Raw genomic sequence first — 26,401 nt, forward strand, 5'->3', positions numbered from 1 at the left:
TTTTTATCTCTCTTTTTCTCAGCTTCCTCTTTTTCCATAACTTTATCTTCTAGTTCACCTATTCTCTCCTCTGCCTCTTCCATCCGAGCCGTGGTGGTTTGCATTTTGTTTTGCATTTCATTTAAAGCATTTTTCAGTTCCTCGTGACTGTTCCTTAGTCCCTTGATCTCTGTAGCAAGAGATTCTCTGCTGTCCTGTATACTGTTTTCAAGCCCAGCGATTAATTTTATGACTATTATTCTAAATTCACTTTCTGTTATATTATTTAAATCCTTTTTGATCAGCTCATTAGCTGTTGTTATTTCCTGGAGATTCTTCTGAGGGGAATTCTTCCGCTTGGTCATTTTGGATAGTCCCTGGTGTGGTGAGGGCCTGCAGGGCACTTCCCCTGTGCTGTGGTGTATAACTGGAGTTGGTGGGCGGGGCCGCAGTCCGACCTGATGTCTGCCCCCAGCCCACCGCTGGGGCCACAGTCAGACTGGTGTGTGCCTTCTCTTCCCCTCTCCTAGGGGCGGGATTCACTGTGGGGTGGCGTGGCCCGTCTGGGCTACTTGCACACTGCCAGGCTTGTGATGCTGGGGATCTGGCGTATTAGCTGGGGTGGGAAGGCAAGGTGCACGGCGGCAGGGGGGGCAGGCTTAGCTCGCTTCTCCTTAGGTGATCCAATTCAGGAGGGGCCCTGTGGCAGCCGGAGGGAGTCAGATCCGCTGCCGGAGGTTTGGCTCCACAGAGGCACAGAGTTGGGTGTTTGCGTGGAGCGAGCAATTTCCCTGGCCGGAACCGGTTCCCTTTGGGATTTTGGCTGGGGGATGGGCGGGGGAGATGGCGCTGGCGAGCGCCTTTGTTCCCCGCCAAACTGAGCTCTGTCGTCCGGGGGCTCCGCAGCTCACCCTCCCTTTGTCCTCCAGCCTTCCCGCTTTCGGAGCAGAGCTGTTAACTTATGACCTCCCAGACGCTAAGTTGCGCTTGCTGTCGGAACACAGTCCGTCAGGCCCCTCCGCTTTTGCAAGCGGGACTTAGGGGCTCTGCTTGGCTGGCGAGCCGCCCCTCCGCCCCGGCTCCCTCCTGCCAGTCCGTGGAGCGCGCACCGCCTCGCTGCCCTTCCTACCCTCTTCCGTGGGCCTCTCGTCTGCACTTGGGTCTGGTGACTCCGTTCTGCTAATCCTCTGGCGGTTTTCTGGGTTATTTAGGCAGGTGTAGGTGGAATCTAAGTGATCAGCAGGACGCGCGGTGAGCCCAGCGTCCTCCTACGCCGCCATCTTCCTGTCCTCTTTTTTTGAGTACTTTGAAGGTGACCATAGTTATATAATGGAATGGAAGTGTAAATATTAGTAATTTTTAAAAATAATTCAGCTATACAATAATTGAGTGTAAACAATGTTTACATACATACAGTGTGTAAAGGGTATTAGAAATGTAATATTTTCCTAATAATATTAAGGAGTTTGATGATATTGGTTAATGCATCAAGAAAGAAAACCTTAAGAATATTATTCAAAGTTGTGGAGGACTTTTGCTTTCATAAGGGCTTATTAGGTAATTCAAACTAAGTCTTATCCTAAAAACAATTAGAAAATCTGGAAAAATGTATGTAAAAACTATCTACTTGAATTTTCTGATGTCTAACAAGATAATGAAGGGGGACGTGGAGGAGAAAGACTAATGGACTACACCAAAACCTGAGCAGGAATGCAAGATACAAATATACATCGAGATGTTGTGTATTACTTCATTTCTAAGACTCACCTCTTCACTATTCTGGAAAATTTAGTGCCATTATCACTTAATGTAATAATTACTCCTCTCCCATTATTTTTGGTTTCTTCTGGAAATCGTAGTAGCTGTATGATGAATGGTCTCCATCTATCTTCCATATCTTTTAAAATCTCATTTCAGATTCCTTCTGAATGATTATTCTGAATGATTTTTCTCATATTTTATCCATTTCATGAATTGTTTCTTTAGTTTTAACCAATGTGTCCATTGAGTTTTTTTAATAACACTTTATTACTTTAAAAAGCTTAATTTTGTTCTTTTGCAAAATGCCTTTTTGCTTCCATAATGTCATTCTCTGGTTTCATAATCTAATATATTAATTGTATATAGTTTCTTTATGTTGTTCATTTTTTAAAGTTCTTTGTTGACTTACCATTGTAGGGTTTTTCTTTTCACTTGCGAGGCTTATAATTTTTTACTGTGATTTTGTTATTAGCAGGGATTGCTTCCTATGTGAGTTCCTTTTTTCCTCAATTCATACCTAAGGTTTTAAATTTATACTTTCCTGGATCTTAGCTGTTTTTCTAGTTGTGTAACAGAATTTACAGTAATCTTTTAGCTTTGAGTCCTGTACTATTTGTAAATGTATACTTTGCACTCACACAATTTATAGACCTAGAATCTTGATTTTATGACAGCTGTTCCCAGTTCCACAGCTGGATTAGTGGTTAAAGTTTTTGTTGCCTCCATTTCACATATAGGTGATCCTCCAAGTTCCTAGACTTTATGCAAGAAGGCCCAATTCCAGTTCCTCACCTTCCATGGTTCTAAGTCTCATCTCCTATTCCCACATGTATGACAAACCCTGGAATTCACCCCCTTTGGCCTTTATTCTAGTCTGATATCACTGTGAACCACTTTGCTTCAGCAGTGACTGTTTAAAATCCCTCTTTATTTCTGGACTTGCAGATTAAATCTCAGCTATCCATTCAACTAAAAAGATAACTGTTCAGCCTTTCTATGGATCTGAAATGTAGGAGCAGATGTTCTCTCCATCAACCATATAGACCTGATGTTTTCCCTAAGAAGCTTCTTAATTTCATAGATATACATTATCTATAATTATCTATCTATCTATCTATCTATAATATATATCTTATTTACAATTAAGTACTCTAGAGTAACATTTTGGCATGCTAAATATTTATCTTTTACATAATAAATTAGGACATCCTACATGTGTATATATATGCCAGTGATTTATATATTGCATAACACTATATTCATTTTCATTATTACTACCAACATATGAGGATAATAAAATAAGCAGAAGACCAAGTATATAAGTTCTATTTCCTCACTCTTTCAACAAATATTTATTGAATGGCTACTATGTTCCAAGCATTATTCTATGTACTTAAAATGAATCAGTGGGTAAAACAGAAGATCTATTCTTACAGTTATTTTCTTCATGCTAGTGAGAAAATGGGAATTTTTTCTTGCCCTGGCAAGGTAACATTGGGCAGAAGTATGACACCCATGCAAGACTGTTTAGATCCCCTTTTTTCATAGACTCGGAGTTTGACCTGCAATCAGTGCTTTTGCAGACTCTTCTAGACTGCTCCTGTCACAATCAGTGGTATTTTTATGTTGATGAATGATAATGAAGTTTAAGTTGCCTCCATATTTTTATAGCTTCGACAATGGAGTACCTTTGGAACCCTGGAAGTTACAGCTCAGACTGAATCAGACACAAAGGAGTACTCAGTGATCACAGAAGAAGATTGTGAAATTCTTAAAATCCCAGCAAAGGATTATGTGAGGTTAAAATCGGTATGATCATATCTAATCTATATTAACACAATAGATGTATAAATTCAAGCTAAGTTTTGCCTCTAGACATAAGATGTCCACATTTCTTTTATTTTTTAATATAACTTGACTTGGAGACAATAAAAATGTGGTTTATTTGGTGAATATTACTTAAGTTTCTGATGATGATGGGTAGTTGAAGTAGAAAGAAAGGTCTCTATGAATATATTTTATGTGTATTTTGAGCACTTTTGGTTTTTCATGAATTTTAAATCCATTCATTTATGCATCCATTTTTTCATATATTCATTCAACAAGCATGTTTTGGTTGTCAACAGCATGTCATGTGTTAGGGATACCAGACAATCATACAGACAGATCTCTAAATCTGTACAGTCCACCTGAAAAAAAAAAAACAGTTGGGAATAATTATCATGCTATTTTATTGCTTTAATAGACATTCAAAACCCAGAGTTGCATGAATAGGTGATCACAACTTAATTCTGATCCCCTAATTCTGCTACATTAAGATAATTTATTTACTTCAAGTTTACCAACTTACTCTCCTTAAGTCAAATACAAAATTTTTGCTTTTTTGATTTCTCCTCACCTGATGGCAGAGAAAGTTTGTATAAGTGACTGCATCAAAAGGCCCCCATTGTTCTGCTCTGTCAGCTTTTCTTGAAAGGGTCTAAGTCTGGTGCTGGTGCAATAAGGCACTGGCATCGGCTACAGTTGGGTTCTTTGGTTGGAGGGAGATGGTGAGTCATCCATCTTCTTGATTTAAGTCTCTAAAAGTAGTCAGGATTTCTTTTGATATAGTGGTCTCAGTGTCAGTGGTACAGACGACTATCTCAGAATTCAACTTCCTTCCAAATCCCTGAATTCAGAGTCACTCACTTCTAACAATATTTGGTATGTTTTATTTTCAAAATATAAGTATCAATTATTTGATATTATCATGTACAACTTTTGAGTTTAGTCTGGATTATGACAAGATTTTTAAGAAATGCAAAAATATTTATGGAAGTCTAAAAATATTATGAAAGGTGGGAAAATATAATTTTAGTAGCACACCAGAAGACTAAAATTTCAATATGGTTATGTGGTCTTGGAATGATGCTCCTATAAAATTCAAATGTATTTTGTGCTATATAACCTTTATTTTCCTGTTACGCCATTTATCTATCTGCTATACATTTTCCTTCTTTTTTAATGACTTTTTCAGGAAAACATAAAGCTTGAAAATAAAGAAAAGATGAAATTAATTCATAAATGTCCATATTATGAGGAGTGGCCGACTTTATCCATATGTGAGCTAGTTGCACTCATTAAATGGAAAAAATTTCCTCCAGGTCATGGTGAGTTTAATGCAATTTTGAATCATCTTCTTTATATAACATAGTACTGGCATTTGTAATTTTTCATTGTTTTAATGTTTGATATAACATTTCTTCATATTATTTTACTTAATGTACTTAAGCACATGAATTTACTTAATGTGACCTTTTAATTAGACATTTAGAATCCTGCCTGTTTTTTTATTAAAAAATCATTCTGTATTGGCTTGAAGATCTTAGGACTGGCCTTATTTCCACATCTCTCTATATTTTCCCATGGCTCTGCCCTTCTTGCTCTATTGTCCTTACAATCAAAGACCAAAGAAGGAGAAATACAGTGAGAAGTTATATCCATTTTTCCTGTTCTCCTGATTGAATGCCTACTTAAGCAGCAAGTTTCCTTATCTGTACCTGTGCTATACATTATCAGTGGAAAATACAGAGAATAGGTGAGCCTGAGCTAAGGGGTAGCACCAGTGAAGCTGCCATCATGTCCAATATTCAGCATGACAGGGATGTGTGGATTTCCTGGTTACACATACAAAAAAAGCGTAGGCAGCATTAAGTCATTTTGTACAATTGTTTCTATCTATGAGAGCCCATTAGTAAGAAATGTCACCTGCTATGGACTCAATGTTTATGCCCCCCAAAATTAATATGTTTAAGGCCTAATCCCCAATATGATGCTGTTTGGAGGTGGAGCCTTTGACAAGTGATTAAGTCACTAGAGTGGAGCCCTCATGAATGGGATTAGTGCCTTTATAAGAAGAGACATGAGAGAGATGATCTCTCTCTCTCTTACCCATATGGGGATACAAGAAGGCAGGTATCTGCAAATAAGAAAGAGAGATCTTACCAGACACTGAATCTACTGGCATCTGTATCTAGGACTTCACAGTATCCAAAACTGTGAGAAATAAATGTTGTTTAAGCCGCCCAGTCTATAGGATTTTGTTATAGCAGCCCAAACTGACTAAGACACTGATACAAGAGGAACTGTGGTAGGTGGGTCAGAGCAGCCTTAGATCTCCTCCAGTAAGGAATCCCTATTTCCCAATAAAAGATAATAGAGAGAGGTTTGTAGCCTTGCCTGGCTTTTCTCTTAGTGAAACAGTGGAGTATTTAGTACCTAAGATTATAATGGAAGAGGTAGTGTTTGAGAGAAATACTTCCATTTCAAGTTTCAGAGCCGTTAAGTGTAGTGAGGGATATAGCACTAGGAGGAGGTGAATATTTCAGATAAACTTAAAATTAAATTCTAAAAAGAATGAGTCTGAGTTGCTAATTCCATACTGTGACTGTTAATGATAAAAATATGGTGAAGTTAAGGAAAACCTGGCAAAGATGTCCTTTGAGTGAGTCAACGTATAATAGAAAAGTGAGGTACAGCATAGCACCAATATGGAGGGTTGTTTTATAAGAAAAAAGTAAATATGACTACAGGCAAGGTTATGCTTGAAAACCTAAGATTCTCTAATAAACTTGTTAAATTTGGTGAGGGTCACCTGGGTGGCTTAGTCAGTGAAGTGGCCGACTCCCGGTTTCAACCCAGGTCATGATCTCACAGTTCATGGGTTCAAGCCCTGTGTCAGGCTGTGCACTGACACCATGGAGCCTGCTTGGGATTCTCTCTCTCTCTTTCTCTCTGCCCCTCTCCTGCTCATGCGCTCTCTCCCTTTCTCCTTTCAAAAATAAACATTAAACAAAATAATTTGGTGAGATTATAACTCTTTACTAAATTTGTTCCAAATTTCTTTCCTGTGCTTTTTTTTTTATCTTTTTATTTATCACAGTTTTGAAATACAATGTTTAACCCATATTTAGCCAAACACATATTTTATCATGCTTGTAAAAATTGAATTTTTGATGTATTTTTGTTCATGAAACATTTTTTCTAATGAGTTATTAATGCCATTTTTGGCCAACAGTATATATAAAAAAGCAAGTAGTAAACTTACTTGGGAAAAAAAAGTATTGAACATTTATAAATTCAGCATATTTTATTGAATAGAAATATATATTCTTTAATATGAATGTTTTGATTTATCATGAGTTCCTCCTTTGGTATCAGAAATATCACATTTTGGTCCATGCCTCAATCCCAAGACTATTTTGTATAAAAAATAATACTTCAGTCTTGTCTATATGTGAGGACATTAATATTTTTAGGTGTATATGGGGAATAATTATGAGCTTTTAATGCATTTGATTACTAATGATGACTAATATGTGTCTCAGTCTAAAATATCAACCTAAGATATTTAAATTTAGCATCAGAATGTTAAGGAGGTACTGACTTGATGCAATTTTTTAGACTAATGCTGGTTTCAACTTCTTTTTAGTAAAGGTCTTTAAAAATAGTGGTGGAGGGGTGCCTGGGTGTCTCAGTTGGTTAAGCATCTGACTTTGGCTCGGGTCACGACCTCATGGCTCATGAGTTTGAGCCCTGCGTTGGGCTCTGTGCTCATAGCTCAGAGCCTGGAGCCTGCTTTGGATTCTGTGTCTCCCTCTCTCTCTGTCCGTCCCCTGCTCATGCTCTGTCTCTGTCTCTCTCAAAAATAAATATTTAAAAAAATAAAGGAAACAAAAAAGAGAAAAAAATAAGAATAATGGTGGAATCTATCTATTGCATTGGACAGTCTGTGATTATATTGAATAAGTCAAAGTAGCATTATTTTGCCACTGATTCCCAAATACAAATATGTGGTGCTTACATTTATACAGTTTTAAAAATCATTTGTCCTCCTTAGAGAAGAATGACAATTACAATAAATGATCTTCAAAGCCCGTTTCAGCCCTGAAATACTGTGGTTCTTATAAATAAACATACCTAGCTGAAGAATAAGTTCTGTCAACCTAATCAAATTTTCTTTTATGGTAGTGACAAACTTGATATATCAAAGAGAAGCATTAGATGTAATACTTCTCGACTTTCCTCAAGATTTTGAATTTTTATCAGAAAATGTAGAGACTGTTGCTCAAATTATACTTTTATTATATAGGTTTAAAATTAGCACCAGTATGATTTCCAAAGCATAATTATGTGTATTTTGATCTTTTAGGAGTGTATATTGGATGAAGTTTCAGAGAGATTTAATTATTCAAAAGAGTGATAGAATTTAGGATTAATCTTTAGCAATCTATGAAATAAGTGAAGCGTATTTCTGGCTCAATTTCCTTTGTTAACTTCCTAAGTCTTCTTACTTAAGCTTCACATGCCAATGGATCCTGACTGTAATAGATGTGTACAATGTTGCTTGTAATTTGGGCATATCCAGTTCCTATCACACCAATTAAAGTCTTCACAGGTGTTATTTTTTTCGAAGTATGACTGGCTGAAAAAATAACAACCAGCTTATTTCACTAATCAGCCAGTTTCTGTGGTTATTGTGTAGAAGAAAAAATATTAAATTAAGTTGGCATCAATCAACTATTTATGTATATTTTATTGTTATCCTACCTATATCAGTATGCTCTGTCTTTTCCAGGCAAAATTTGACATAGCAAACAATAACTAGAGATACTTAAAAAAAAGTGGTAGTCAACTTAGTTCTGAAAGATAAAATATGCCATTATACTAATAGTAAAAAAGATATCTAGTCTTCACAAACCAAAAGAGGAGAGTTTCAGACACAGGATATATACTTTGAAATTCTACCTAATAAAAATGTAAAGTTCTGGGCTCTGAGTTCCAATAAGTTTTTGGCTTCAGTATCTTACAGATCATTCTGTGGGGTTTTCTATTCTCAGCCCCAGTGTACACTTTTGAGCATCCCAGAAAAAAGGTGGTGCTTAGAAGTGCTATTGATCCTGATGGTTTTTTTCCTTCCATTCCTTTTTTATGGCTATTTTTTGCATTAGGTAGATATTTTCTAATGTAATATATTAATTCACTTAATGTTTTCTTAATAGACTTTACACTTTAGAGCACTTATAGGATCTCAGCAAAAGTGAGCCGAAGGTACAGATATTTCACATATACCCCCTATCCCCAGTCTTACATAGCATTTCCCACTTTTTTTTTTTTTTGCCTTTTGAGAATGGCTACCATGATTTTATTTTTAATATAATTTACTGTCAAGTTAGCTAACATACAGTGTATACAGTGTGCTCTTGGCTTCAGAAGTAGATTCCCATGTTTCATCGCTTTCATAAAACACCCACTGCTCATCCCAACAAGTGCCCTCCTTAATGCCCATCACCCATTTTCCCCTCTTCCCTGCAACACCCCCACCATCAACCCTCAGTTTGTTCTCTGTATTTAAGAGTCTCTTATGGTTTGCCTCCTTCCCTCTCTGTAACTTTTTTCCCCCTTCCCCTCCCCTATGGTCTTCTGTTAAGTTTCTCAGGATCCACATATGAGTAAAAACATATGGTATCTGTCTTTCTCTGCCTGACTTATTTCACTTAGCATAATACCCTGCAGTTCTATTCACATTGTTGCAAATGGCAAGATTTCATTTTTTCTCATTGCCAAGTAGTATGCCATTGTATATATAAACCACGTCTTCTTTATTCATTCATCAGCTGATGGACATTTAGGCTTTTTCCATAATTTGGCTATTATTGAAAGCGCTACTATAAACATTGGAGTATATGTACCCCTATGCATCAGCACTCCTGTATCCCTTGGGTAAATTCCTAGCAGTGCTACTGCTGGGTCGTAGGGCATTTCTATTTTTCATTTTTTTGAGGAACCTCCACACTGTTTTCCAGAGCAGCTGTACCACTTTGCATTCACACCAACAGTGCAAGAGGGTTCCTGTTCCTCCACATTGTCCCCAACAATGTTGTTTCCTGTTGTTAATTTTAGCCACTCTGACTGGTGTGAGGTCATATTTCAATGTGATTTTGATTTGTATTTCTCTGATGATGAGTGATGTTGAACTCATCATGTATCTGTTGGCAATCTGGAGGTCTTTTTGGAAAAGTGTCTATTCATGTCTTCTGCCCATTTTTTCACTGGATTATTTGTTTTTCATGTGTTGAGTTTGATAAGTTCTTTATAGATTTGTATACCAACCCTTTATCTGATATGTCATTTACAAATAACTTCTCCCATTCTGTAGGTTGCCTTTTAGTTTTGTTTATTGTTTCCTTTGCAGTGCAGAAGCTTTTTATCTTGGTGAAGTCTCAGTAGGTTATTTTTGCTTTTATTTCCCTTGCTTTCAGAGACATGTCAAGTAAGAAGTTGCTGCAACTGAGGTCAAAAAGGTTGTTGCCTGTTTTCTCCTCTATGGTTTTGATGGTTTCCTGTCTCACATTTAGGTCTTTTATCAATTTTGAGTTTATTTTTGTGTATGGTGTAAGAAAGTGATCCAGTTTCATTCTTCTGCATGATGCTGTCCAGTTCTCCCAACACCACTTGCTAAAGAGACTGTCTTTTTTCTATTGGATACCCTTCCCTGCCTTGTCAAAGATTAGTTGGCCATACATTTGTGGGTCTCATTCTGGGGTCTCTATTCTATTCCGTTGGTCTATGTATCTGTTTCTGTGCCAATACCCTACCGTCTTGATTATAGCTTAGTAGTAGAGGCTAAAGTCTGGGATTGTGATGCCTCCCACTTTGGTTTTCTTCTTCAATATTACTTTGGCTATTTGGGGTCTTTTGTGGTTCCATACAAATTTTAGGATTTCTTGTTCTAGCTTTGAGAAGAATGCTGGTACAATTTTGATTGGGATTGCATTGAATGTGTAGATTGTTTTGAGTAGTATTGACATTAACAATATTTGTTCCTCCAATCCATGAGCATGGAATGTTTTTCCATTTCTTTGTGTCTTCTTTAATTTCTTTCATAAGTTTTCTATAATTTTCACCACACAGATCTTTTACATCTGTGGTTAGGTTTATTCCTAGGTATTTTATGGTTCTTGGTGCAATTGTGAATGGTATCAGTTTCTTTATTTGTCTTTCTGTTGCTTCATTATTGGTGTATAGAAATGCAACAGATTTCTGTACATTGATTTTGTATCCCACGACTCTGCTGAATTCATATATCAGTTCTGGCAGCCTTTTGGTGGAGTCTGTCAGGTTTTCCACATAGAGTATCATGTCATCTATGAAAAATGAAAGTTTAAATTCTTCTTTGCCAATTTGGATGCCTTTTATTTCATTTTGTTGTCTGATTGCTGAGGCTAGTTCTTCTAACACTATGTTAAACAATAGTGGTGAGAGTGGACATCCCTGTCGTGTTCCTGACCTCAGGGGGAAATCTTTCAGTTTTTTCCCATTAAGGATAATATTAGCTGTGGGCTTTTCATATATGGCTTTTATGATGTTAATGTATGTTCCTTCTATACTGATTTTCTTGAGGGTTTGTATTAAGAAAGGATGCTGTATTTTGTCAAATGTTTTTTCTGCATCGATTGACAGGATCATATGGTTCTCATCCTTTCTTCTATTAATGTGATGTATCACATTGATTGATTTGTGAACATTGAACCAGCCCTGCAGCCCAGGAATGAATCCCACTTGATAATGGTATATAATTATTTTAATATGTTGTTGAATTCTATTTGCTAGTATCTTGTTGAGAATTTTTGCATCCATGTTCATCAGGGATATTGGCCTGTAATTCTCCTTTTTAGTGGGGTCTCTATCTGGTTTGGGAATCAAGCTAATACTGGCTTCATAGAATGAGTCCAGAAACTTTCCTTCTGATCTGTTTTTTTGGACAACTTGGGAAGGAAAGGTATTAACTCTGCTTTAAATATATGTTAGAATTCTCCTGGGAAGCCATCTGGCCCAGGACTCTTATTTGTTGGAAGATTTTTGATAACTGATTCAATTTCTTTGCTGGTGATGGGTCTGTTCAAATTTTCTATTTCTTCCCATTTGAGTTTTGGTAGTGTGTGGGTGTCTGAATTTGTTCATTTCTTCCAGGTTGTCCATTTTGTGGGCATATAATTTTTCATAGTATTCTCTAATAATTGTATTTCTGTGGTGTTGTTATCTTTCTTTCCTCTTTCATTCATAATTTTATCTATTTGGGTTCTCTCTCTTTTCTTTTTGAGAAGTCTGGCTAGGGGTTTGGGGTTTATCAATTTTGTTATTTTTCTTAAAAAAAAACAGCTCTTAGATCCATTGATCTGTTCTAATATGTTTTTTTTTTCTGTATTATTTATTTCTGCTCTAATCTTTATTTCTTCTTCTGCTGGCTTTGGGGTTTCTTTGCTGTTCTGTTTCTAGTTCCTAAAGTGTGCAGTTAGGTTTTATATTTGGGATGTTTGTTTGTTTGTTTGTTTGTTTTTGCATAGGCCTGGTTTCAATGTATCTTCCTCTTAGGACTTCCTTTGTTGCATCCCAAAGGGTTTGGACTATTGTGTTTTCATTTTCATCTGCTTCCATATATTTTTTACATTTCTTTTTTAATTGCCTGGTTGACACATTCATTCTTTAGTAGTATGTTCTCTAACCTCCATGCTATTGGAGGCTTTTCTGAAGTTTCATAGTGTTGTGATCTGAAAATATGCATTGTATGATCTAAATTCTTTTGTATTTATTGAGGGTTTTGTGACCCAGTACGTGATGTGTCTTGGGGAATGTTCCATGTGCACTGGAGAAGAATCTGTATTCTGGTGCTTTTGTATGAATAGTTCTGAATATATCTGTCAAGTCCATCTGTTCCAGTGTATCATTCAAGGTGATTGTTTCTTTATTGATTTTCCACCTAGATGATCTGTTCACTGTTGTAAATGGAGTATTAAAGTCCCCTTGCAATTACCGTATTCTTATCAATAAGATTGGTTATGTTTGTGATTAATTGATTTATATATTTGGGTATCTCCCAATTGGGGGCATAAACATTTACAATTGGTCACTCTTCTTGATAATAGACTCCTTAATTATGATGCGATGTCCTTCTTCATCTCTTGTTACAGACTTTAGTTTAAAATCTAGTTTGTCTGATATATGTATGGCTATTCCAGCTTTCTTTTGACTTGCAGTAGCATGATAGATAGTTCTCCATCCTCTCACTTTCAATCTGAAGATGTCCTTACGTCTAAAATGAGTCTTTTGTCGACAGCATATAGATAGATCTTATTATTTTTTTTATCCATTCTGATACCTATGTCTTTTGATTGGGGCATTTAGTCCATTTACACTCAGAGTTATTATTGAAAGATATGGATTTAGTGTCATTGTGTTATCTGTAGATTTCATGCTTGTGGTGCTGTCTCTGGTTCTTTGTAGTCTTTGCAGTATTCCACTTACAGAGTCCCCCTTAAGATCTCTTGCATGGCTGGTTTAATGGTTATGAACTCCCTCAGTTTTTGTTTGTCTGGGAAAGCCTTTATTTCTCCTTCTATTCTAAATGACAGCCTTGCTGGATAAAGGATTCTTGGCTGCATATCTTTCCTATTAAGCACATTGAATATTTCTTGCTTCTCCCTTCTGGTCTGCTGACTTTCATGGATGGGTTTGCTACTACCCTTATGTGCCTACCCTTGTAGGTTAAGACCTGTTTGTTCCTAGCTGCTTTCAGAATTCTCTATTTTTATATTTTGCCAGTTTCACTATGATATGCTGTGAAGAAGACCTATTCTTGTTAAATATGAGGGAAGTTCTCTATGCCTCTTGGATTTGGATGTCTGCCTCCTTTCCAACATTAGGGCAGTTCTCAGCTATAATTTGTTCAAGTAAACCTCTGCCCCTTTCTCTCTATTTTATTCTTCTGTAATTCCTGTGATACAGATATTATTATGTTTCATTGAATCACTTAGTTCTCTGATTCTCCCCTTGTGATCTAGTATTTTCTTATATCTCTTTTTCTCAGCTTCATCATTTTCTAATTTTATCTTCTATTTCACTTATTCTCCTCTCTGCTTCCCCCATCCTTTCTGTCACTGCATCTAGTTTATTTTGCACCTCATTTACAGCATTTCTTAATTTATCATGACTATTGCTTAGTTCCCTGATCTCTGCAGCAATAGATTCCCTGCTGTCTTCTATGCTATTTTCAAGCCAAGCTATTAATCTTATGACTCTTATTCTAAATTTTTGATCAGATATATTGTTTATATCTGTTATGAGCAATTCTCTAGCTGTCATGTCTTCCTGGAATTCCTTTTGAGGAGAATTCTTCCGTTTCATCATTTTGGCTAGTTTTCTGTCCTTTATATGTTTTAATAGCTTGTCACATGTTCTTCACATGTTAGCACTACTATATTAAAAAGAGGTCATACATGTCCATGGCCTGGCCCTTCAGGAAGTGTTTTTGGAGTGTGTTGCGTGATCTCTGTTGTTGTGACTCTGGTTGCTTTATCTTCCTACTTGTAGTGGTGGTTTGGACCTTCTACCGGTAGTGCTTTGATTTGTTCATTGAGGTAGTCCTGGAAAAAGTTTAAAAAGTGGGGGATGGTGGAAGAAGCCAAAGAGAGAAATAACAGGGGTGGGGAAAAAGAAAAGAAAAAAAAATGACCAGGCAGAGAATCAGAGAAACTATATGGCTTAAACCAGAGTGACAGAGAGGAAAATAAAGAAGGAGATAAAGAAGAGATATAAAAATAATAGATTAAAAATGTCTGCCTAAACAAACAAACAAAAAACAGAATAGAGAAGGGAACAAATAACAGGGAGAAAAGAAAGAAAAACAAATATATTCTTGACCAAGAATCAAATCAGAAAATACAAAACCATTGGAACGATATCTGATAGTGCCTTGGAACCGGTGGCTGTGCTTGTCTGGAAGAGGGGCTGTCTGGTCTTGTCAGTGTCAGTCTTGCTCCTGTAGATGCACAGTTATCAGCGTGGTTTGGTATAGGCAGGTCCTGCCTCCAGTGTGGACCCACTGTCTGTTCCCTGCTTTTTTCAAGCCAAGCTATTAATCTTTTGACTCTTATTCTAAATTCTTAATCAGATATATTGTTTATATCTATTTTGAGCAATTCTCTAGCTGTCATTTCTTCCTGGAATTTCTTTCGAGGAGAATTCTTCCGTTTCAACATTTTGGCTAGTTTTCTGTCATTTATTTATCTATCTATTCATTCATTCATTCATTCATTCATTCATTCATTTTTATAGCTTGTCATGTAGCTATAGTCCTGCACCTGCAAGCACTACTATATTAAAAAGTGACCTTGTTGGTGATGGGGAGAAAAATGGTGACACCCCAGTCTCTCCTCCCTAGACTGGGTGTCTCACACCACTCTGTTCAGGCCATTCTCACAGTGCTGCAAGGGCATGAGCAGCTGGTTTGTCCTTTTCCACAGTCTCCCTTGCCTCCTTGGTGCTGGGCTCATACCCAAACCCCAGTGTCTTAGAAGATCCTGCTCTGTGCACCCTGGTTCTGGGGTAGTGCCACTCCACCCTGCGAGCAGACAAAGGGCCTCTGGCTGGCAGGTGCCTGCAGGGCATTTTGTCCTTGGAGCAGCTATATACTTTCCCACAGCACTCAAGGGAGGGGACTACTCTCTCATACTGCACCTCTGAGCTTGCTACCGAGCCCAGGGCTGGCTACCCCCGCCCCACCAACCCCAGGTTTATGTACAGAAGGCAGGACCCAGTCTGGAGAAAACCCCACAACCCTGGATTAAGTTAGAAATTGGTTCTTTCTCCATTTTTTCCCTTTCCCAGTCCATGGTTTTCTCTTGTCCAAATACAATCCTATACTTCCACAGCCTCTCTTTCTCTTCCTTTTGTCTGTCCACAGGAGATCCCTCACCTCCACGCCTATGCCACCAGTTTTATCTCTCCCAATTCACAATCATGCCCCTATGGCCCATCAAGTTGTTGTCATGGGGCCCTGGAGATGTTTTTGTCACTCTATAGCCTGGATTCATGGAATTCCAAGCCTCCTGGCCTCAATAGTGCTGTGTTTGAGGTAATGTTTAACAAGAGAATTTTGGGTCCCCTTACTTCTCCACCATGTTGACTCCTCCTCCTGGAATTCTCCACCCTTAACATACTTCATGAAACTGTTACATTTGTTACAATTAATGGACCTACAGTAAACCATCATTATCATTGAAACATCATAAACCAAAGCCCATAGTTTACTTTACATTTCACTCCTGGTTTTGGACATTCTCTGGGTTGGGTGAATGTGTAATGACATTTATCCACCATCATAGTATCATATAGAGTAGTTTCATTGTCCCCCAAATTATCTGCACTCCACACATCCATTCCTCCATGCTCCCTAACCACTGGCAACTACATCTTTTTGCTGTGTGGTTTTTTAAATGGTTTTGCCATTTCCAATGTCTCAGAAAATTGGAATTGTACAGTATGTAACCTTTTTAGAATGGTCCCTTTCACTCAATAATATATATTTAATGTTTCTCCATTTCTTTTCATTGTTTGATAGCTCATTTCTTTTTAATACTCAATAATATTATATTGCCTGGATATACCACAGTGTATTTATCCCTCCACCTAGTGAAAGACGTCTTTGTTGCTTCCAAGTTTTGCCATTTAAATGAAGCTGTTATAAACATCGGTATGCAGGTTTTTGTATGGACATAACTTTTCAACTCCTTTAGATATATGTCAAGGAGCACAATTCCTGGATAATATATTAAGAAGAATATGTTTAGTTTTGTAAGAAATTGCCAAACTGTCTTCTAAAATGGGTGCATTCTTTTGCATTTCCATCAGCAATGAGATTCTGTGACTCCACATCAGCATCAGCATTTGATATTGTCAGTGTTCTGGAATTCAGCCTTTCAAGTAGATTTGTAGTGGTATTTCATTGTTGTTTTATGTGCATTTCCTTGATAACATTTGAGTGAAGCATATGTTCATGTGCTTATTTCTAATCTAGGCATCTTCTTTTATGAGGTATCTGTTAAGGTCTTTGGCCTGTTTTATTAATCAGATTTTTTTTTGTTATTGTTCAGAGTACTTTGTATATTTTGGATAACAGTGCATTATTATAAATGTCTTTTGCAAATATTTTCTCCCAATCTTTGGCTTGTCTTCTCATTCTCTTGACATTTTTCTTGATAGCTTGGCACGATGTACTGGGTAAATAGAACTGCTATAAATAGGTTTTAGTAAATACTTTTAATAAAATACTTTTAATAGGTTTTAGTAAATACTAGTAAATTCTTTCTGTATTTGTCATTGTATACACTTTTTTTAAATAAATATTGCTATAAGAAACATTTTCTTAGTATGACAGGCACTGCAGATTATATTGATTAGTGCCACTTTCAAGCACTTTTAACCTGCCTTTCTCTACTGTAGTGTCTAGAAAAGCTAAAGACTACATCTCCTAGAATCTTTTAAAAAATATTTAATTTTGACTATGGCCTGTCTTATGTCCAATGAATACAGTTGTATAATATTTGCAAGAAGTCATGGAGCAGGTCTTTTTATAGGCATGGTGATGAGGGTGGTGGTTCTGATTTTGCCTCTAGCATTACAAGTGATGCCTAGGAGAGAGGTTTCCTTTAGAAGAGCTCTATATTGTGGGTGGGCCTTTCCACTGGCTGATTTTTTTTTTTTTTGGTAGTATTGAAACCTGGTTTCATGGTCCTCCTGCACCTTCTTAATACCTTCTAATAAACCTCTTTTTATTTAAATCTAGTTAGAAGGACTCTGTGTTCTGTACTTAGGAACCAAAAATAGTCCTTTAGTCCCATCCATTCCATCAAAGTTTATCTCTTTTGTAAATAAATGCTTTTTTAGAAATTCTTCATTTTGCTTTAATCAATTCATATTTTTATTGAATATCTACTATGTAGAAATCACTGTATTAATTGCTTTTTGTCGAGTTAAAAAGAAATGCATTCTAAAATTACATAAAATTAAATATTGAGTAGCTACAATGCATTTCTTACAATGTAGGATAGTTTGACTTTAGATTTGATTTTATGAGATTTAATAATTAGAAAAAATAAAAGACTTTAATTTTAAGGTAATGAGATGGATCACAAATATCTTGCATAGAATAATTATCAGTATCTCTGGACATATATATTATTTACCATGATAATTGTTAAGTGACTATTTTCCAACAGATATAGTAGAAGTTAAATGGAAGAAAGGATTTTTTGGTTATGATTAGACAGTGGGTAGGAGTGATAATTCTAGGAAAGAAAGGAAAATTAACATGAGCCAATATATGCCTTGCAGATGATTTAGGAGAGTGGATCAAACAGCCCAACTGAGTTAAAGTGCTTCTTTGTGATCATTGTGATCCTAGTAACAACTATAAATAGTCTGATGTATTTTAAATTCCATATTCATGTCTTGTATTTTATTTTATAGCTAACTTGGTGTCATTAAAGGTTTTTGAATAGTAAAAGCTACCTAAGGAGGTAAAAGTTTTAGAAGAATGAATCACGCTAAGCAATATGAATGATTGTTGAAAGGAGAGAAGCAGTGGAAAACAAAAGTCTATTTTGCTAGTGCAGAGGCAAAGAGATAAAAGGCATCAGTGATACTAATAATAGAAAGAAATTAATGTGGAAGCATTTTGATTATTCAGGGTATCGTATGGAATAGATCTTTTCAAATACATTTTCTCTATTCTTTAGTACCCTTGGCAATCTGTGCTTGTATGAGATGCTTTCTTTTGTTTTTAATTTCAAACAGAGTAGTTTGTTGCTGCACTGATGTATGTGTATCTGGGTATGTCTGGGTATGATGTATGTGTATCTGGGTATGTCATATTAAAAACACTGGGTAGGATTCTCAAACATAAATTTAAATGGGCCTGTGCTCTCACCCACCACCTCCAAGTTAGAATAAAACATTCCTAGTATTTCCCAGAGATATTTAAATACAGACCACCCCATCCCCATTCCTAAGTCTTTTGTGAGTGCAAGCCACTATTTATAAATGTTTGTGAGAGGCTTGCTTTTGTCCTACTCAGAGCCCAAGCTACACATAACTTTCTCAGTGACTTGTTTGGCTATGGACAGATATTTGTAACTCATGTTTTCATTGACAGATATTTGTAATTTATGTTTTTATTATGTAGCATGTTTGTTCTTATTCCCTAACTAGTAAGAGAACACATTTTTTTCTTCCCTTTTGTTTTGGTCATTAAAACCCAGGCCCTCTGGTTGTTTCCATCTGCAAATGTTCCCAAGAGTGCTGAAGGGCCTGATCACAGCTTGTTTTTTCAGCTTCATATTAATTTTTATTTATATTAAAGGATTTATGGTGCTATTGACTATCTTTAGGTACAAATTCAAATTATGTGTGTTTTTATTACTTTATTTTCTAAACATATTTGTGAAGATAATTCAAGTATGTTCCAATATTTCTACTTGGATCTTTCTATATTACAGTTTCCTTTGTGACTCAAGAAATTTTAACTTTCTCCCATGAAACAGCTGATTTTTTTTTTAAAAAGACAACAAAAAACAAAAACTGTTTCTTCATGATTTGGTAGTACATCTTTTTGCTAGAGTAATAATTCATGACAGAAATGTGTAACTGCTAGATAAAATTCAGTAATTTTAACATTCTGTGAAAACAGCTTCTAATGTTATCATAAGAGCTTTCAAAAATTACTTCAGAAATATTGTGGATAGAAATATCATTAAATATAATGTTTCTGTTAATTTTCATTGTGAAATTTTGTTTTACTAAATAATTAATTATTTGCCCATGTATAAAACATGTGGATCTGGATGCATGTACATGAGATCTTTAAAACTAAGCTTTAGGGTGCCCGGGTGGCTTAGTCAAAGCCTCCAACTCTTGATTTCACCTCAGGTCATGATCTCACAGTTGGTAAGATAGACTGTCGTTGCCATGCTCTGCTCTGACAGCACAGAGACTGCTTAGGATTCTCTCTCCCTCTTTCTCTGTCCCTCCCCACCCTCTCTCTCCCACAAAATAAATAAATAAACTTAAAAAATCCCCACTAAGTCTTAAGTATTAGAGTCTGGATGCAAAATTCTGAAAATTTTGCCAATAGAAAATAAAATGCATTGCTATTAAGACCTAAACATATTTCTTATTTGAAAAGATCAGTTTGAGGAAGTTCTTATTTGGTAAACATGATACTCACATATGAAAAATTTCAAGAATTTGAACAGTTTGATAAATACAAATTTAAATATTGTAGTTAAATTACACCTTTTATTATTGTAATAGGCAGAAGAAATGACTCCCCAAAGATATATTCACTTCCTAATCCTAGAACGTGTGAATATTACTTTACATGGCAAAAGATGGGTAACCTTAAGGCTGTTGAGAAGAAGACCTTATCCTGGATTATCCAGGTGGGTCCTGTCTGCCTTCTATGTATCTTTAAAAGAAGAATGCAAGGGGAATTTAATTGAAACACAAGCAGAAGAGAAGGTGATATGAATAGATTGGAGTGATGAGCTAGCAGGCTAGAACACTAAGGCCAGCAACCACAAGAGGCTAACAGAGGGAAAAGATTTCCCTCTAGCCCACTCTTAGTGATTCTTTGGAGGGGGAAGGACACTGTTGACACATTGATTTCAGAAACCTGGCCTCCAGAACTACCAATAAATAAACTTCACAGGCTTTTTTAAGATTTTTTTAATGGTTATTTATTTTGAGAGAGAGAGAGGGCAAGAGGGGCAGAAAGAGAGGGAGAGAGAGACTCCCAAGCAGTCTCCACACTCGGCACAGAGCCTGATGCTGGACAGAAATCTATGACTGTGAGATCATGACCTGAGCAAATCAAGAGTCAGACGCTTAGCTGACTAAGCCATCCAGGTGTCCCTAAACTTCACAGGTTTAAGCCACCTAGTTTGTGACAATTTATTACAGTATCTGCAGGAAACTAATATAAATATGCACTATAAAACCATTGATTTTGTTCTCAATTGATCTTGCAATTTGACAAAGATATACTAATATCCATAGAATACATCCAAATATGCTTTGTAGGAAGTAGGTATTTTCATTTTTCACTTTAAATTTACCCCTCTAATTGTGATAACAGTATGATAAAGGTGAACAATATTTTAAACAATTATGTAAAGTAAAAAATTGCTACTGATTTAAATAATTATCCTGCTGATAGATAGAAATTAAATTAAGTTAAATTAAGCATTTATTTAATTAATTCAAATCCCTTGGAAACAGGATATAATTAAATATATTTTAATAATAGAACACTCATCTATTCAACTTTCTTATGAGTAAACAGAACTTTTCATGAGCAACCCAGGCAATGCTGAAGCTCTTTATAGAACTTTCTACTTCCCACATATGACCATTGTCTCTTTTATTTTATCATTATAAAAATTATAATGTCCCTGGGGCACTTGGGTGGCTTAGTTGGTTAGGCATCCGACTTCGGCTCAGGTCATGATCTCACAGTTCAGAGGTTTGAGCCCCACGTCGGGCTCTGTGCTGACAGCTCAGAGCCTGGAGCCTGTTTCAGATTCTGTGTCTCCCTCTCTCCCTGCCCCTCTGCTGTTCATGCTCTGTCTCTGTCTCAAGAATAAATAAACATTAAAAAAAATTATAATGTCCCTTATTAAGGTAATTGAATTTTGGCATTCTATCTCCTGACATTTAGAAGTAAAGTTGCATTTTCCTCCACCAAAAAAAAATTAAAATGACACAATTCCATTTCCTCACATTTTACAAACCAAATATAGGACATAACTTTTTTTCTAAGCATACCAAGTATATGGACATTCAAATTCATAGAGATGTTAATTATAAATACCATTCACCTTAATCAAAGTAGTATCTAAAAATTTCAGAGTAGGACTTTAAATGCTAACTATTGTACTGTACTGTAACTATTATTTATGAATTGTTAATAATTTTTGTTTCTTGATAGTATTGATTGCTTTTTTCTACTTTTCTGTATTTTGAAGATATTCCATAATATCTTTATTTTTATAATTATATAAATAAATAATTATTATAATTTGCATTATACAAATCCAAAGGAATCTACTGAATAAAGAAGCTATTTTTATTGGATGCTGTGATGCACCCAATCATTCTCCCACTGGCAGATGCATTGATAGAAGCCCTTAGCATCTTGGGTTTGACAATTTTCATCAGCTTTGAAGATAATATGATTTTTGGAAGGTTCTTTCACATTTGGAGAGATAAGATGACAAAGACAGACAGAATAATTCAAGTAGTTAGGTAATTAATATTTGATGTATTATAGATTTTAAGGGGGGAGGAGAGAGAGAGCGAAAATAGAAAAGAGGTTATTTTACTTGCTTCTAAATTCTAAGGCCCGGTTCATTAATGTATGAAAACAAATGAAATTTCCCCTAGAGATCTGTCCAGGCAAAGAGCATGCATTAGACCAAAGAGTTCCTTTGGTGTATAATGAGATCTTGAGTATGTTTAATAAGATGAAATAAAGAAGCAGGAATGACTCTCTGTTGAAATATTAATTGGAGGAGGGAGTTAAGATGGCTGTGTAGTAGGAGGACCCTAGGCTTACCTTGTACCTCAAACATGGCCTTAAGATAACCATCAAATCATTCTGAATACCAAGAAATTGACCTGAGGACTGATAGAACAAACTGTACAACTAGAGGGAGAAAAGGAGTCACTTTGAGGAAGGTGGGAAGTATGGAAATGTAATTTGGGGGAGAAATGGATTGCAGGTGCTGCAGAGGAGCGGCAGCCCTGGTCACAGAGAGAAAGCCAAGAGAGAGTGGAGTGCACAGGGATACACACAAGGAGAACACTTCCACAAAGCTATTGTCTGGGAAACTGAGAGGGGGTGATTTTCATAAGTTTTTGCAATCAGTGGAGCTCAAAAGCTGGAGTTTTAGAGGTCATTGGGCTTGGCTGGGATAGAGACCTGAGGGCACTGCCCTACACCTGGAGAGAAGGCCTGCAAGCAACCCTGGGGCAGACTGGGTGATCTGAGGATCCCACCTAAGGTACATGGGGAGAGATTGTTCATACTTATTGGAGCACATCTGTGAGATGTGGCATTGACTCTCCAAGGAAAAATAACTGGTGGGCACCATTTCCCTCTCCCACTACACAGCATAGGCACAAAAACATCTGCTGAGGGCAGCTAACCTGGTCACTGACTGTTTAGTCTGCTTTGCTCCAAATCCCCTTCCTTGTGCTCTGGCATGACTGCCTTTCTGGGTTAAACCTGCATCAGTCCCAGTGCAGTGAGACCCTTTCCCAGAGGAACAGAGCAGGTCCCCACCATACAAGGTCCCTGAAATTTGGGGTTTTAAAAGTCAACAGGCTTGGCCAGGATAGAGCTTAAGGTGCACTGTGCTGCTCCAGGTTGGCAAGCAACCCAGAGACATACAGTGTGAAAACAGAAATCTAAAAATTGCCTGGGATGCATGAGGGGAAATTATTCTCTCTTCTGAAAGTGCTTCCTTGAGAAAAACAAGCATGGATTCCTCTCTCCCTAGTTAGGAAACTAACTAGCTGGTGCCATTTCCTTCCCCTGCCCCTCAGCCTAAACCAACTTCAGTAAATAGCACCATGCTAACACTGGCTGAATAACCTTCTTACACCAAGGTCTGCCCCTCTGTGCTTCAGGGTACTGCTTTTCTCTGGCAGGTGTGCCTAAGGACCAGTGCAGTGGGCCCCTTCCCCAGAAAAAAAACAGCACAAACTTTTGCATGTACCATGTCTACTGACCATAGAATTCTGTAAAGCTTCATTTTAGTAGGATTAGCATCAGGTCTCTTTTAATAAGAAGACCAGAGCACATCTAGTTAAAACATGCCTTACTCTGGCCAAGGTCCACACACTGCCCCTTTAAGGCAAGGAGAACCTCTGCAGATGACTGACCTGAGGCAAAGAGCAACCAAAACAAGGCAGCAGAGTGTATGCAGCACAGAGTAGAGACACTTTCTGAAGCACTGGGCCCTGGACACTACATAATCTCTTCTTCATAAAGCCATTACTGTCAGGAGCAGGAAACAAAAGGCTTTTCTACCAATCAGAAGAAAACAGAGACCTAGGCAAAATGCCAAGATGGAGGAATTCATTACAAATTAAATAACAAGAGAAGGTCATAGCTGGAGATCTAATCAAAACAGGTGTAAATCATATGCCTGATCCAGAATTTAAAGCAACAATGATAAGGATACTAGCTGGGCTTGAGAAAAGCATGGAAGACATCAGGAAGATCCTTACTGCAGAGCAATGCAGAGAAATGAAAAATGTAATAACCAAGATTTGAAGCAGACTGGATGTAATGATCACAAGAATGGAAGAAGCAGATGAAAGAATAAGTGATATAGAATATAGAAAAATGGAAAATAATGAAGCTGAACAAAAGAGGGAAAGAAAATTATGGATCACAAGAGTAGACTTAGGGAATTCAGTTACTCTATCAAACATAATAATATTTGTATCATAGGAGTTCCAGAAAAAGAGAGACAAAAGGAAGCAGAGAGTTTATCTCAGGAAATTATATCTGTAAACTTCCCTAATCTGGGGAAGGAAATAGACATCCAAATCCAGGAAGCAAAGAGAGCTCCATAAAAATGAACAACAACAGGCCAATATAAGACATATTATAGTTGAATTTACAAAATATAGTGATAAAGAAAAATCTTAAAAGCAGCAAGACAAAAAGGGTACCTGGGTGGCTCAGTTGGTTAAGCCTCCGACTTCAGCTCAGGTCATGTACTCATGATCCATGAATTCAAGACCCATGTCAGACTCTGTGCTGACATCTCAGAGCCTGGAGCCTGCTTTGATTCCTGTGTCTGCCTCTCTCTCTGCCCCTCCTTCACTCACAGTCTGTCTGTCTCTCTCCAAATAATAAATAAACATTAAATTTTTTTTAAAAAGCTGTAAGACAAAAGAAGTCCCTAACTTAGAAGAGAAGTCCCATAAGGCTAACAGCACATCTATCCACAGAAATTTGGTAAGCCAGAAAGGAGTGGCATGATATATTCAATGTGCCAAATAGGAAAAATATTCAGTCAAGAATATTCTATCCAGCAGGCTATCATTCAGAATAGAAGGAGAAATAAAGAATTTCCCAAACAAAACCTAAAGAAGTTCTTGACCACTAAACTATCCCTGCAAGAAATATTAAAGGGGACTCTTTGAGTGAGAAAAGATAACAAGAGCAATAAACACTAGAAAGGAAAAGAGAAAATATCCAGAAATGACAAAACAAGTAATAAAATGGCAATAAATACATACCCATCAATAATTACTCTGAATGTAAAAGAACTAAACACTCCAATTAAAAGACAGGGTGTCAGAATGGATTAAAAAAATTAAAAAAAAACCTTTATATGTTGCCTAAAGAGACCCATTTTAGACCTAAAGACACCTGCAGATTGGAAGTGAGGGTTGGAGAAACATTTATCATGCCTGTGGACATCAAAAGAAAGCTGGTGTAGCAATACTTATATCAGACAAACTGCATTTAAGCCAAAAACTGTAATAAGAGATAAAGAAGGGCACTATATCATAATAAAGGGATCTATCCAATAAGATGATCTAACAATTGTAAATATTTATGCACCCAAATTAGAAACACTCAGATATTAGAAAATAATAACAAACATAAAGGAACTCATTGTTAATAATACAATAATAGTAGGGGACTTCAACACTCCTTTTACATTAATGGATAGATCATCTAAGAAGAATATCAACAGAATATCAACAGTGAAACAATGGCTTTGAATGACACACTGGACTAGATGGACTTAACAGAATTTTCAGAACATTTCATCCTAAAGCAGGAGAATACACATTCTTTTCAAGTGCACATGGAATATTTATCCAGAATAGATCACATACTAGGTCACAAATCAGGCCTCAACAAGTACAAAAAGATTGAGATCATATCTAGCTCTCTCATTTTTTCTGACCATATAACCATGAAATTTAAACTCAACCACAAGAAAAAAAAATGTGGGAAGACCACAACTACGTGGAGATTAAAGAACATGCTACTAAAGAATGAATGGGTCAACCATGAAATTAAAGAGGAAATAAAAAATTACATGGAAACAACTGAAAATGAAAACACAATGGTCCAGAACCTTTGGGATACAGCAAAAGCAGTCATAAGAGGGAAGTATATCACAGTATAGGCCTACCTCAAGAAGCAAGAAAAGTCTCAAATAAAAAACCTAACCTTCTATCTGAAGGAACTAGGAAGAGAACAACTAACAAAGCCAAAAGCAAGCAGAAGGGGAATCATAAAAAGTAGAGCTGAAAATAGATGAAGTAGAGCTGAAATAAATGATATGGAAGCAAACAAAACACAGTAGAATAGGTAAATGAAACCAGGAGTGGTTCTTTGAAAAAAAAGTAGAGCTGAAATAAATGATATGGAAGCAAACAAAACACAGTAGAATAGATAAATGAAACCAGGAGTGGTTCTTTGAAAAAAAAATTAATAAAATTGGTAAGCTGCAAGCTAGACTTATTAAAAAGAAAAGAGAATGGACCCAAATAAATAAAATTACAAAGGAGACAGGAGAAATTACAACCAACACCGCAAAAAATACAAATAGTTATAAGAAAATATTTTGAAAAATTATATGTCAACAAATTGGACAATCTGAAAGAAATGTATAAAAGTCTTAGAAACATATAAACTACCAAAACTGAAACAGGAAGAAATAGGGAACTTGAAGAGACTGATATCCAGTAA

General features: G+C 36.5%; 1 protein-coding gene across 1 annotated transcript in view; it reads left to right on the plus strand.

Moving 5' to 3' along the window:
- CNBD1 (cyclic nucleotide binding domain containing 1) overlaps positions 1-26,401 on the plus strand; it is a 489,467-nt gene that overhangs the window by 331,956 nt on the left and 131,110 nt on the right. The window contains exons 7-8 of the mRNA XM_047073787.1: positions 3,412-3,549; positions 4,757-4,889. Of these exons, the coding sequence (XP_046929743.1) occupies positions 3,412-3,549; positions 4,757-4,889 (271 nt within the window). The remainder of the gene's footprint in view (positions 1-3,411; positions 3,550-4,756; positions 4,890-26,401) is intronic.

This window comes from Lynx rufus, unplaced genomic scaffold (genome assembly GCF_022079265.1).
Source record: "Lynx rufus isolate CCGP_SWC_20201006 ecotype Redwood Valley unplaced genomic scaffold, mLynRuf1.p SCAF_12, whole genome shotgun sequence".
NCBI classification, from domain to species: Eukaryota; Metazoa; Chordata; class Mammalia; order Carnivora; family Felidae; genus Lynx; species Lynx rufus.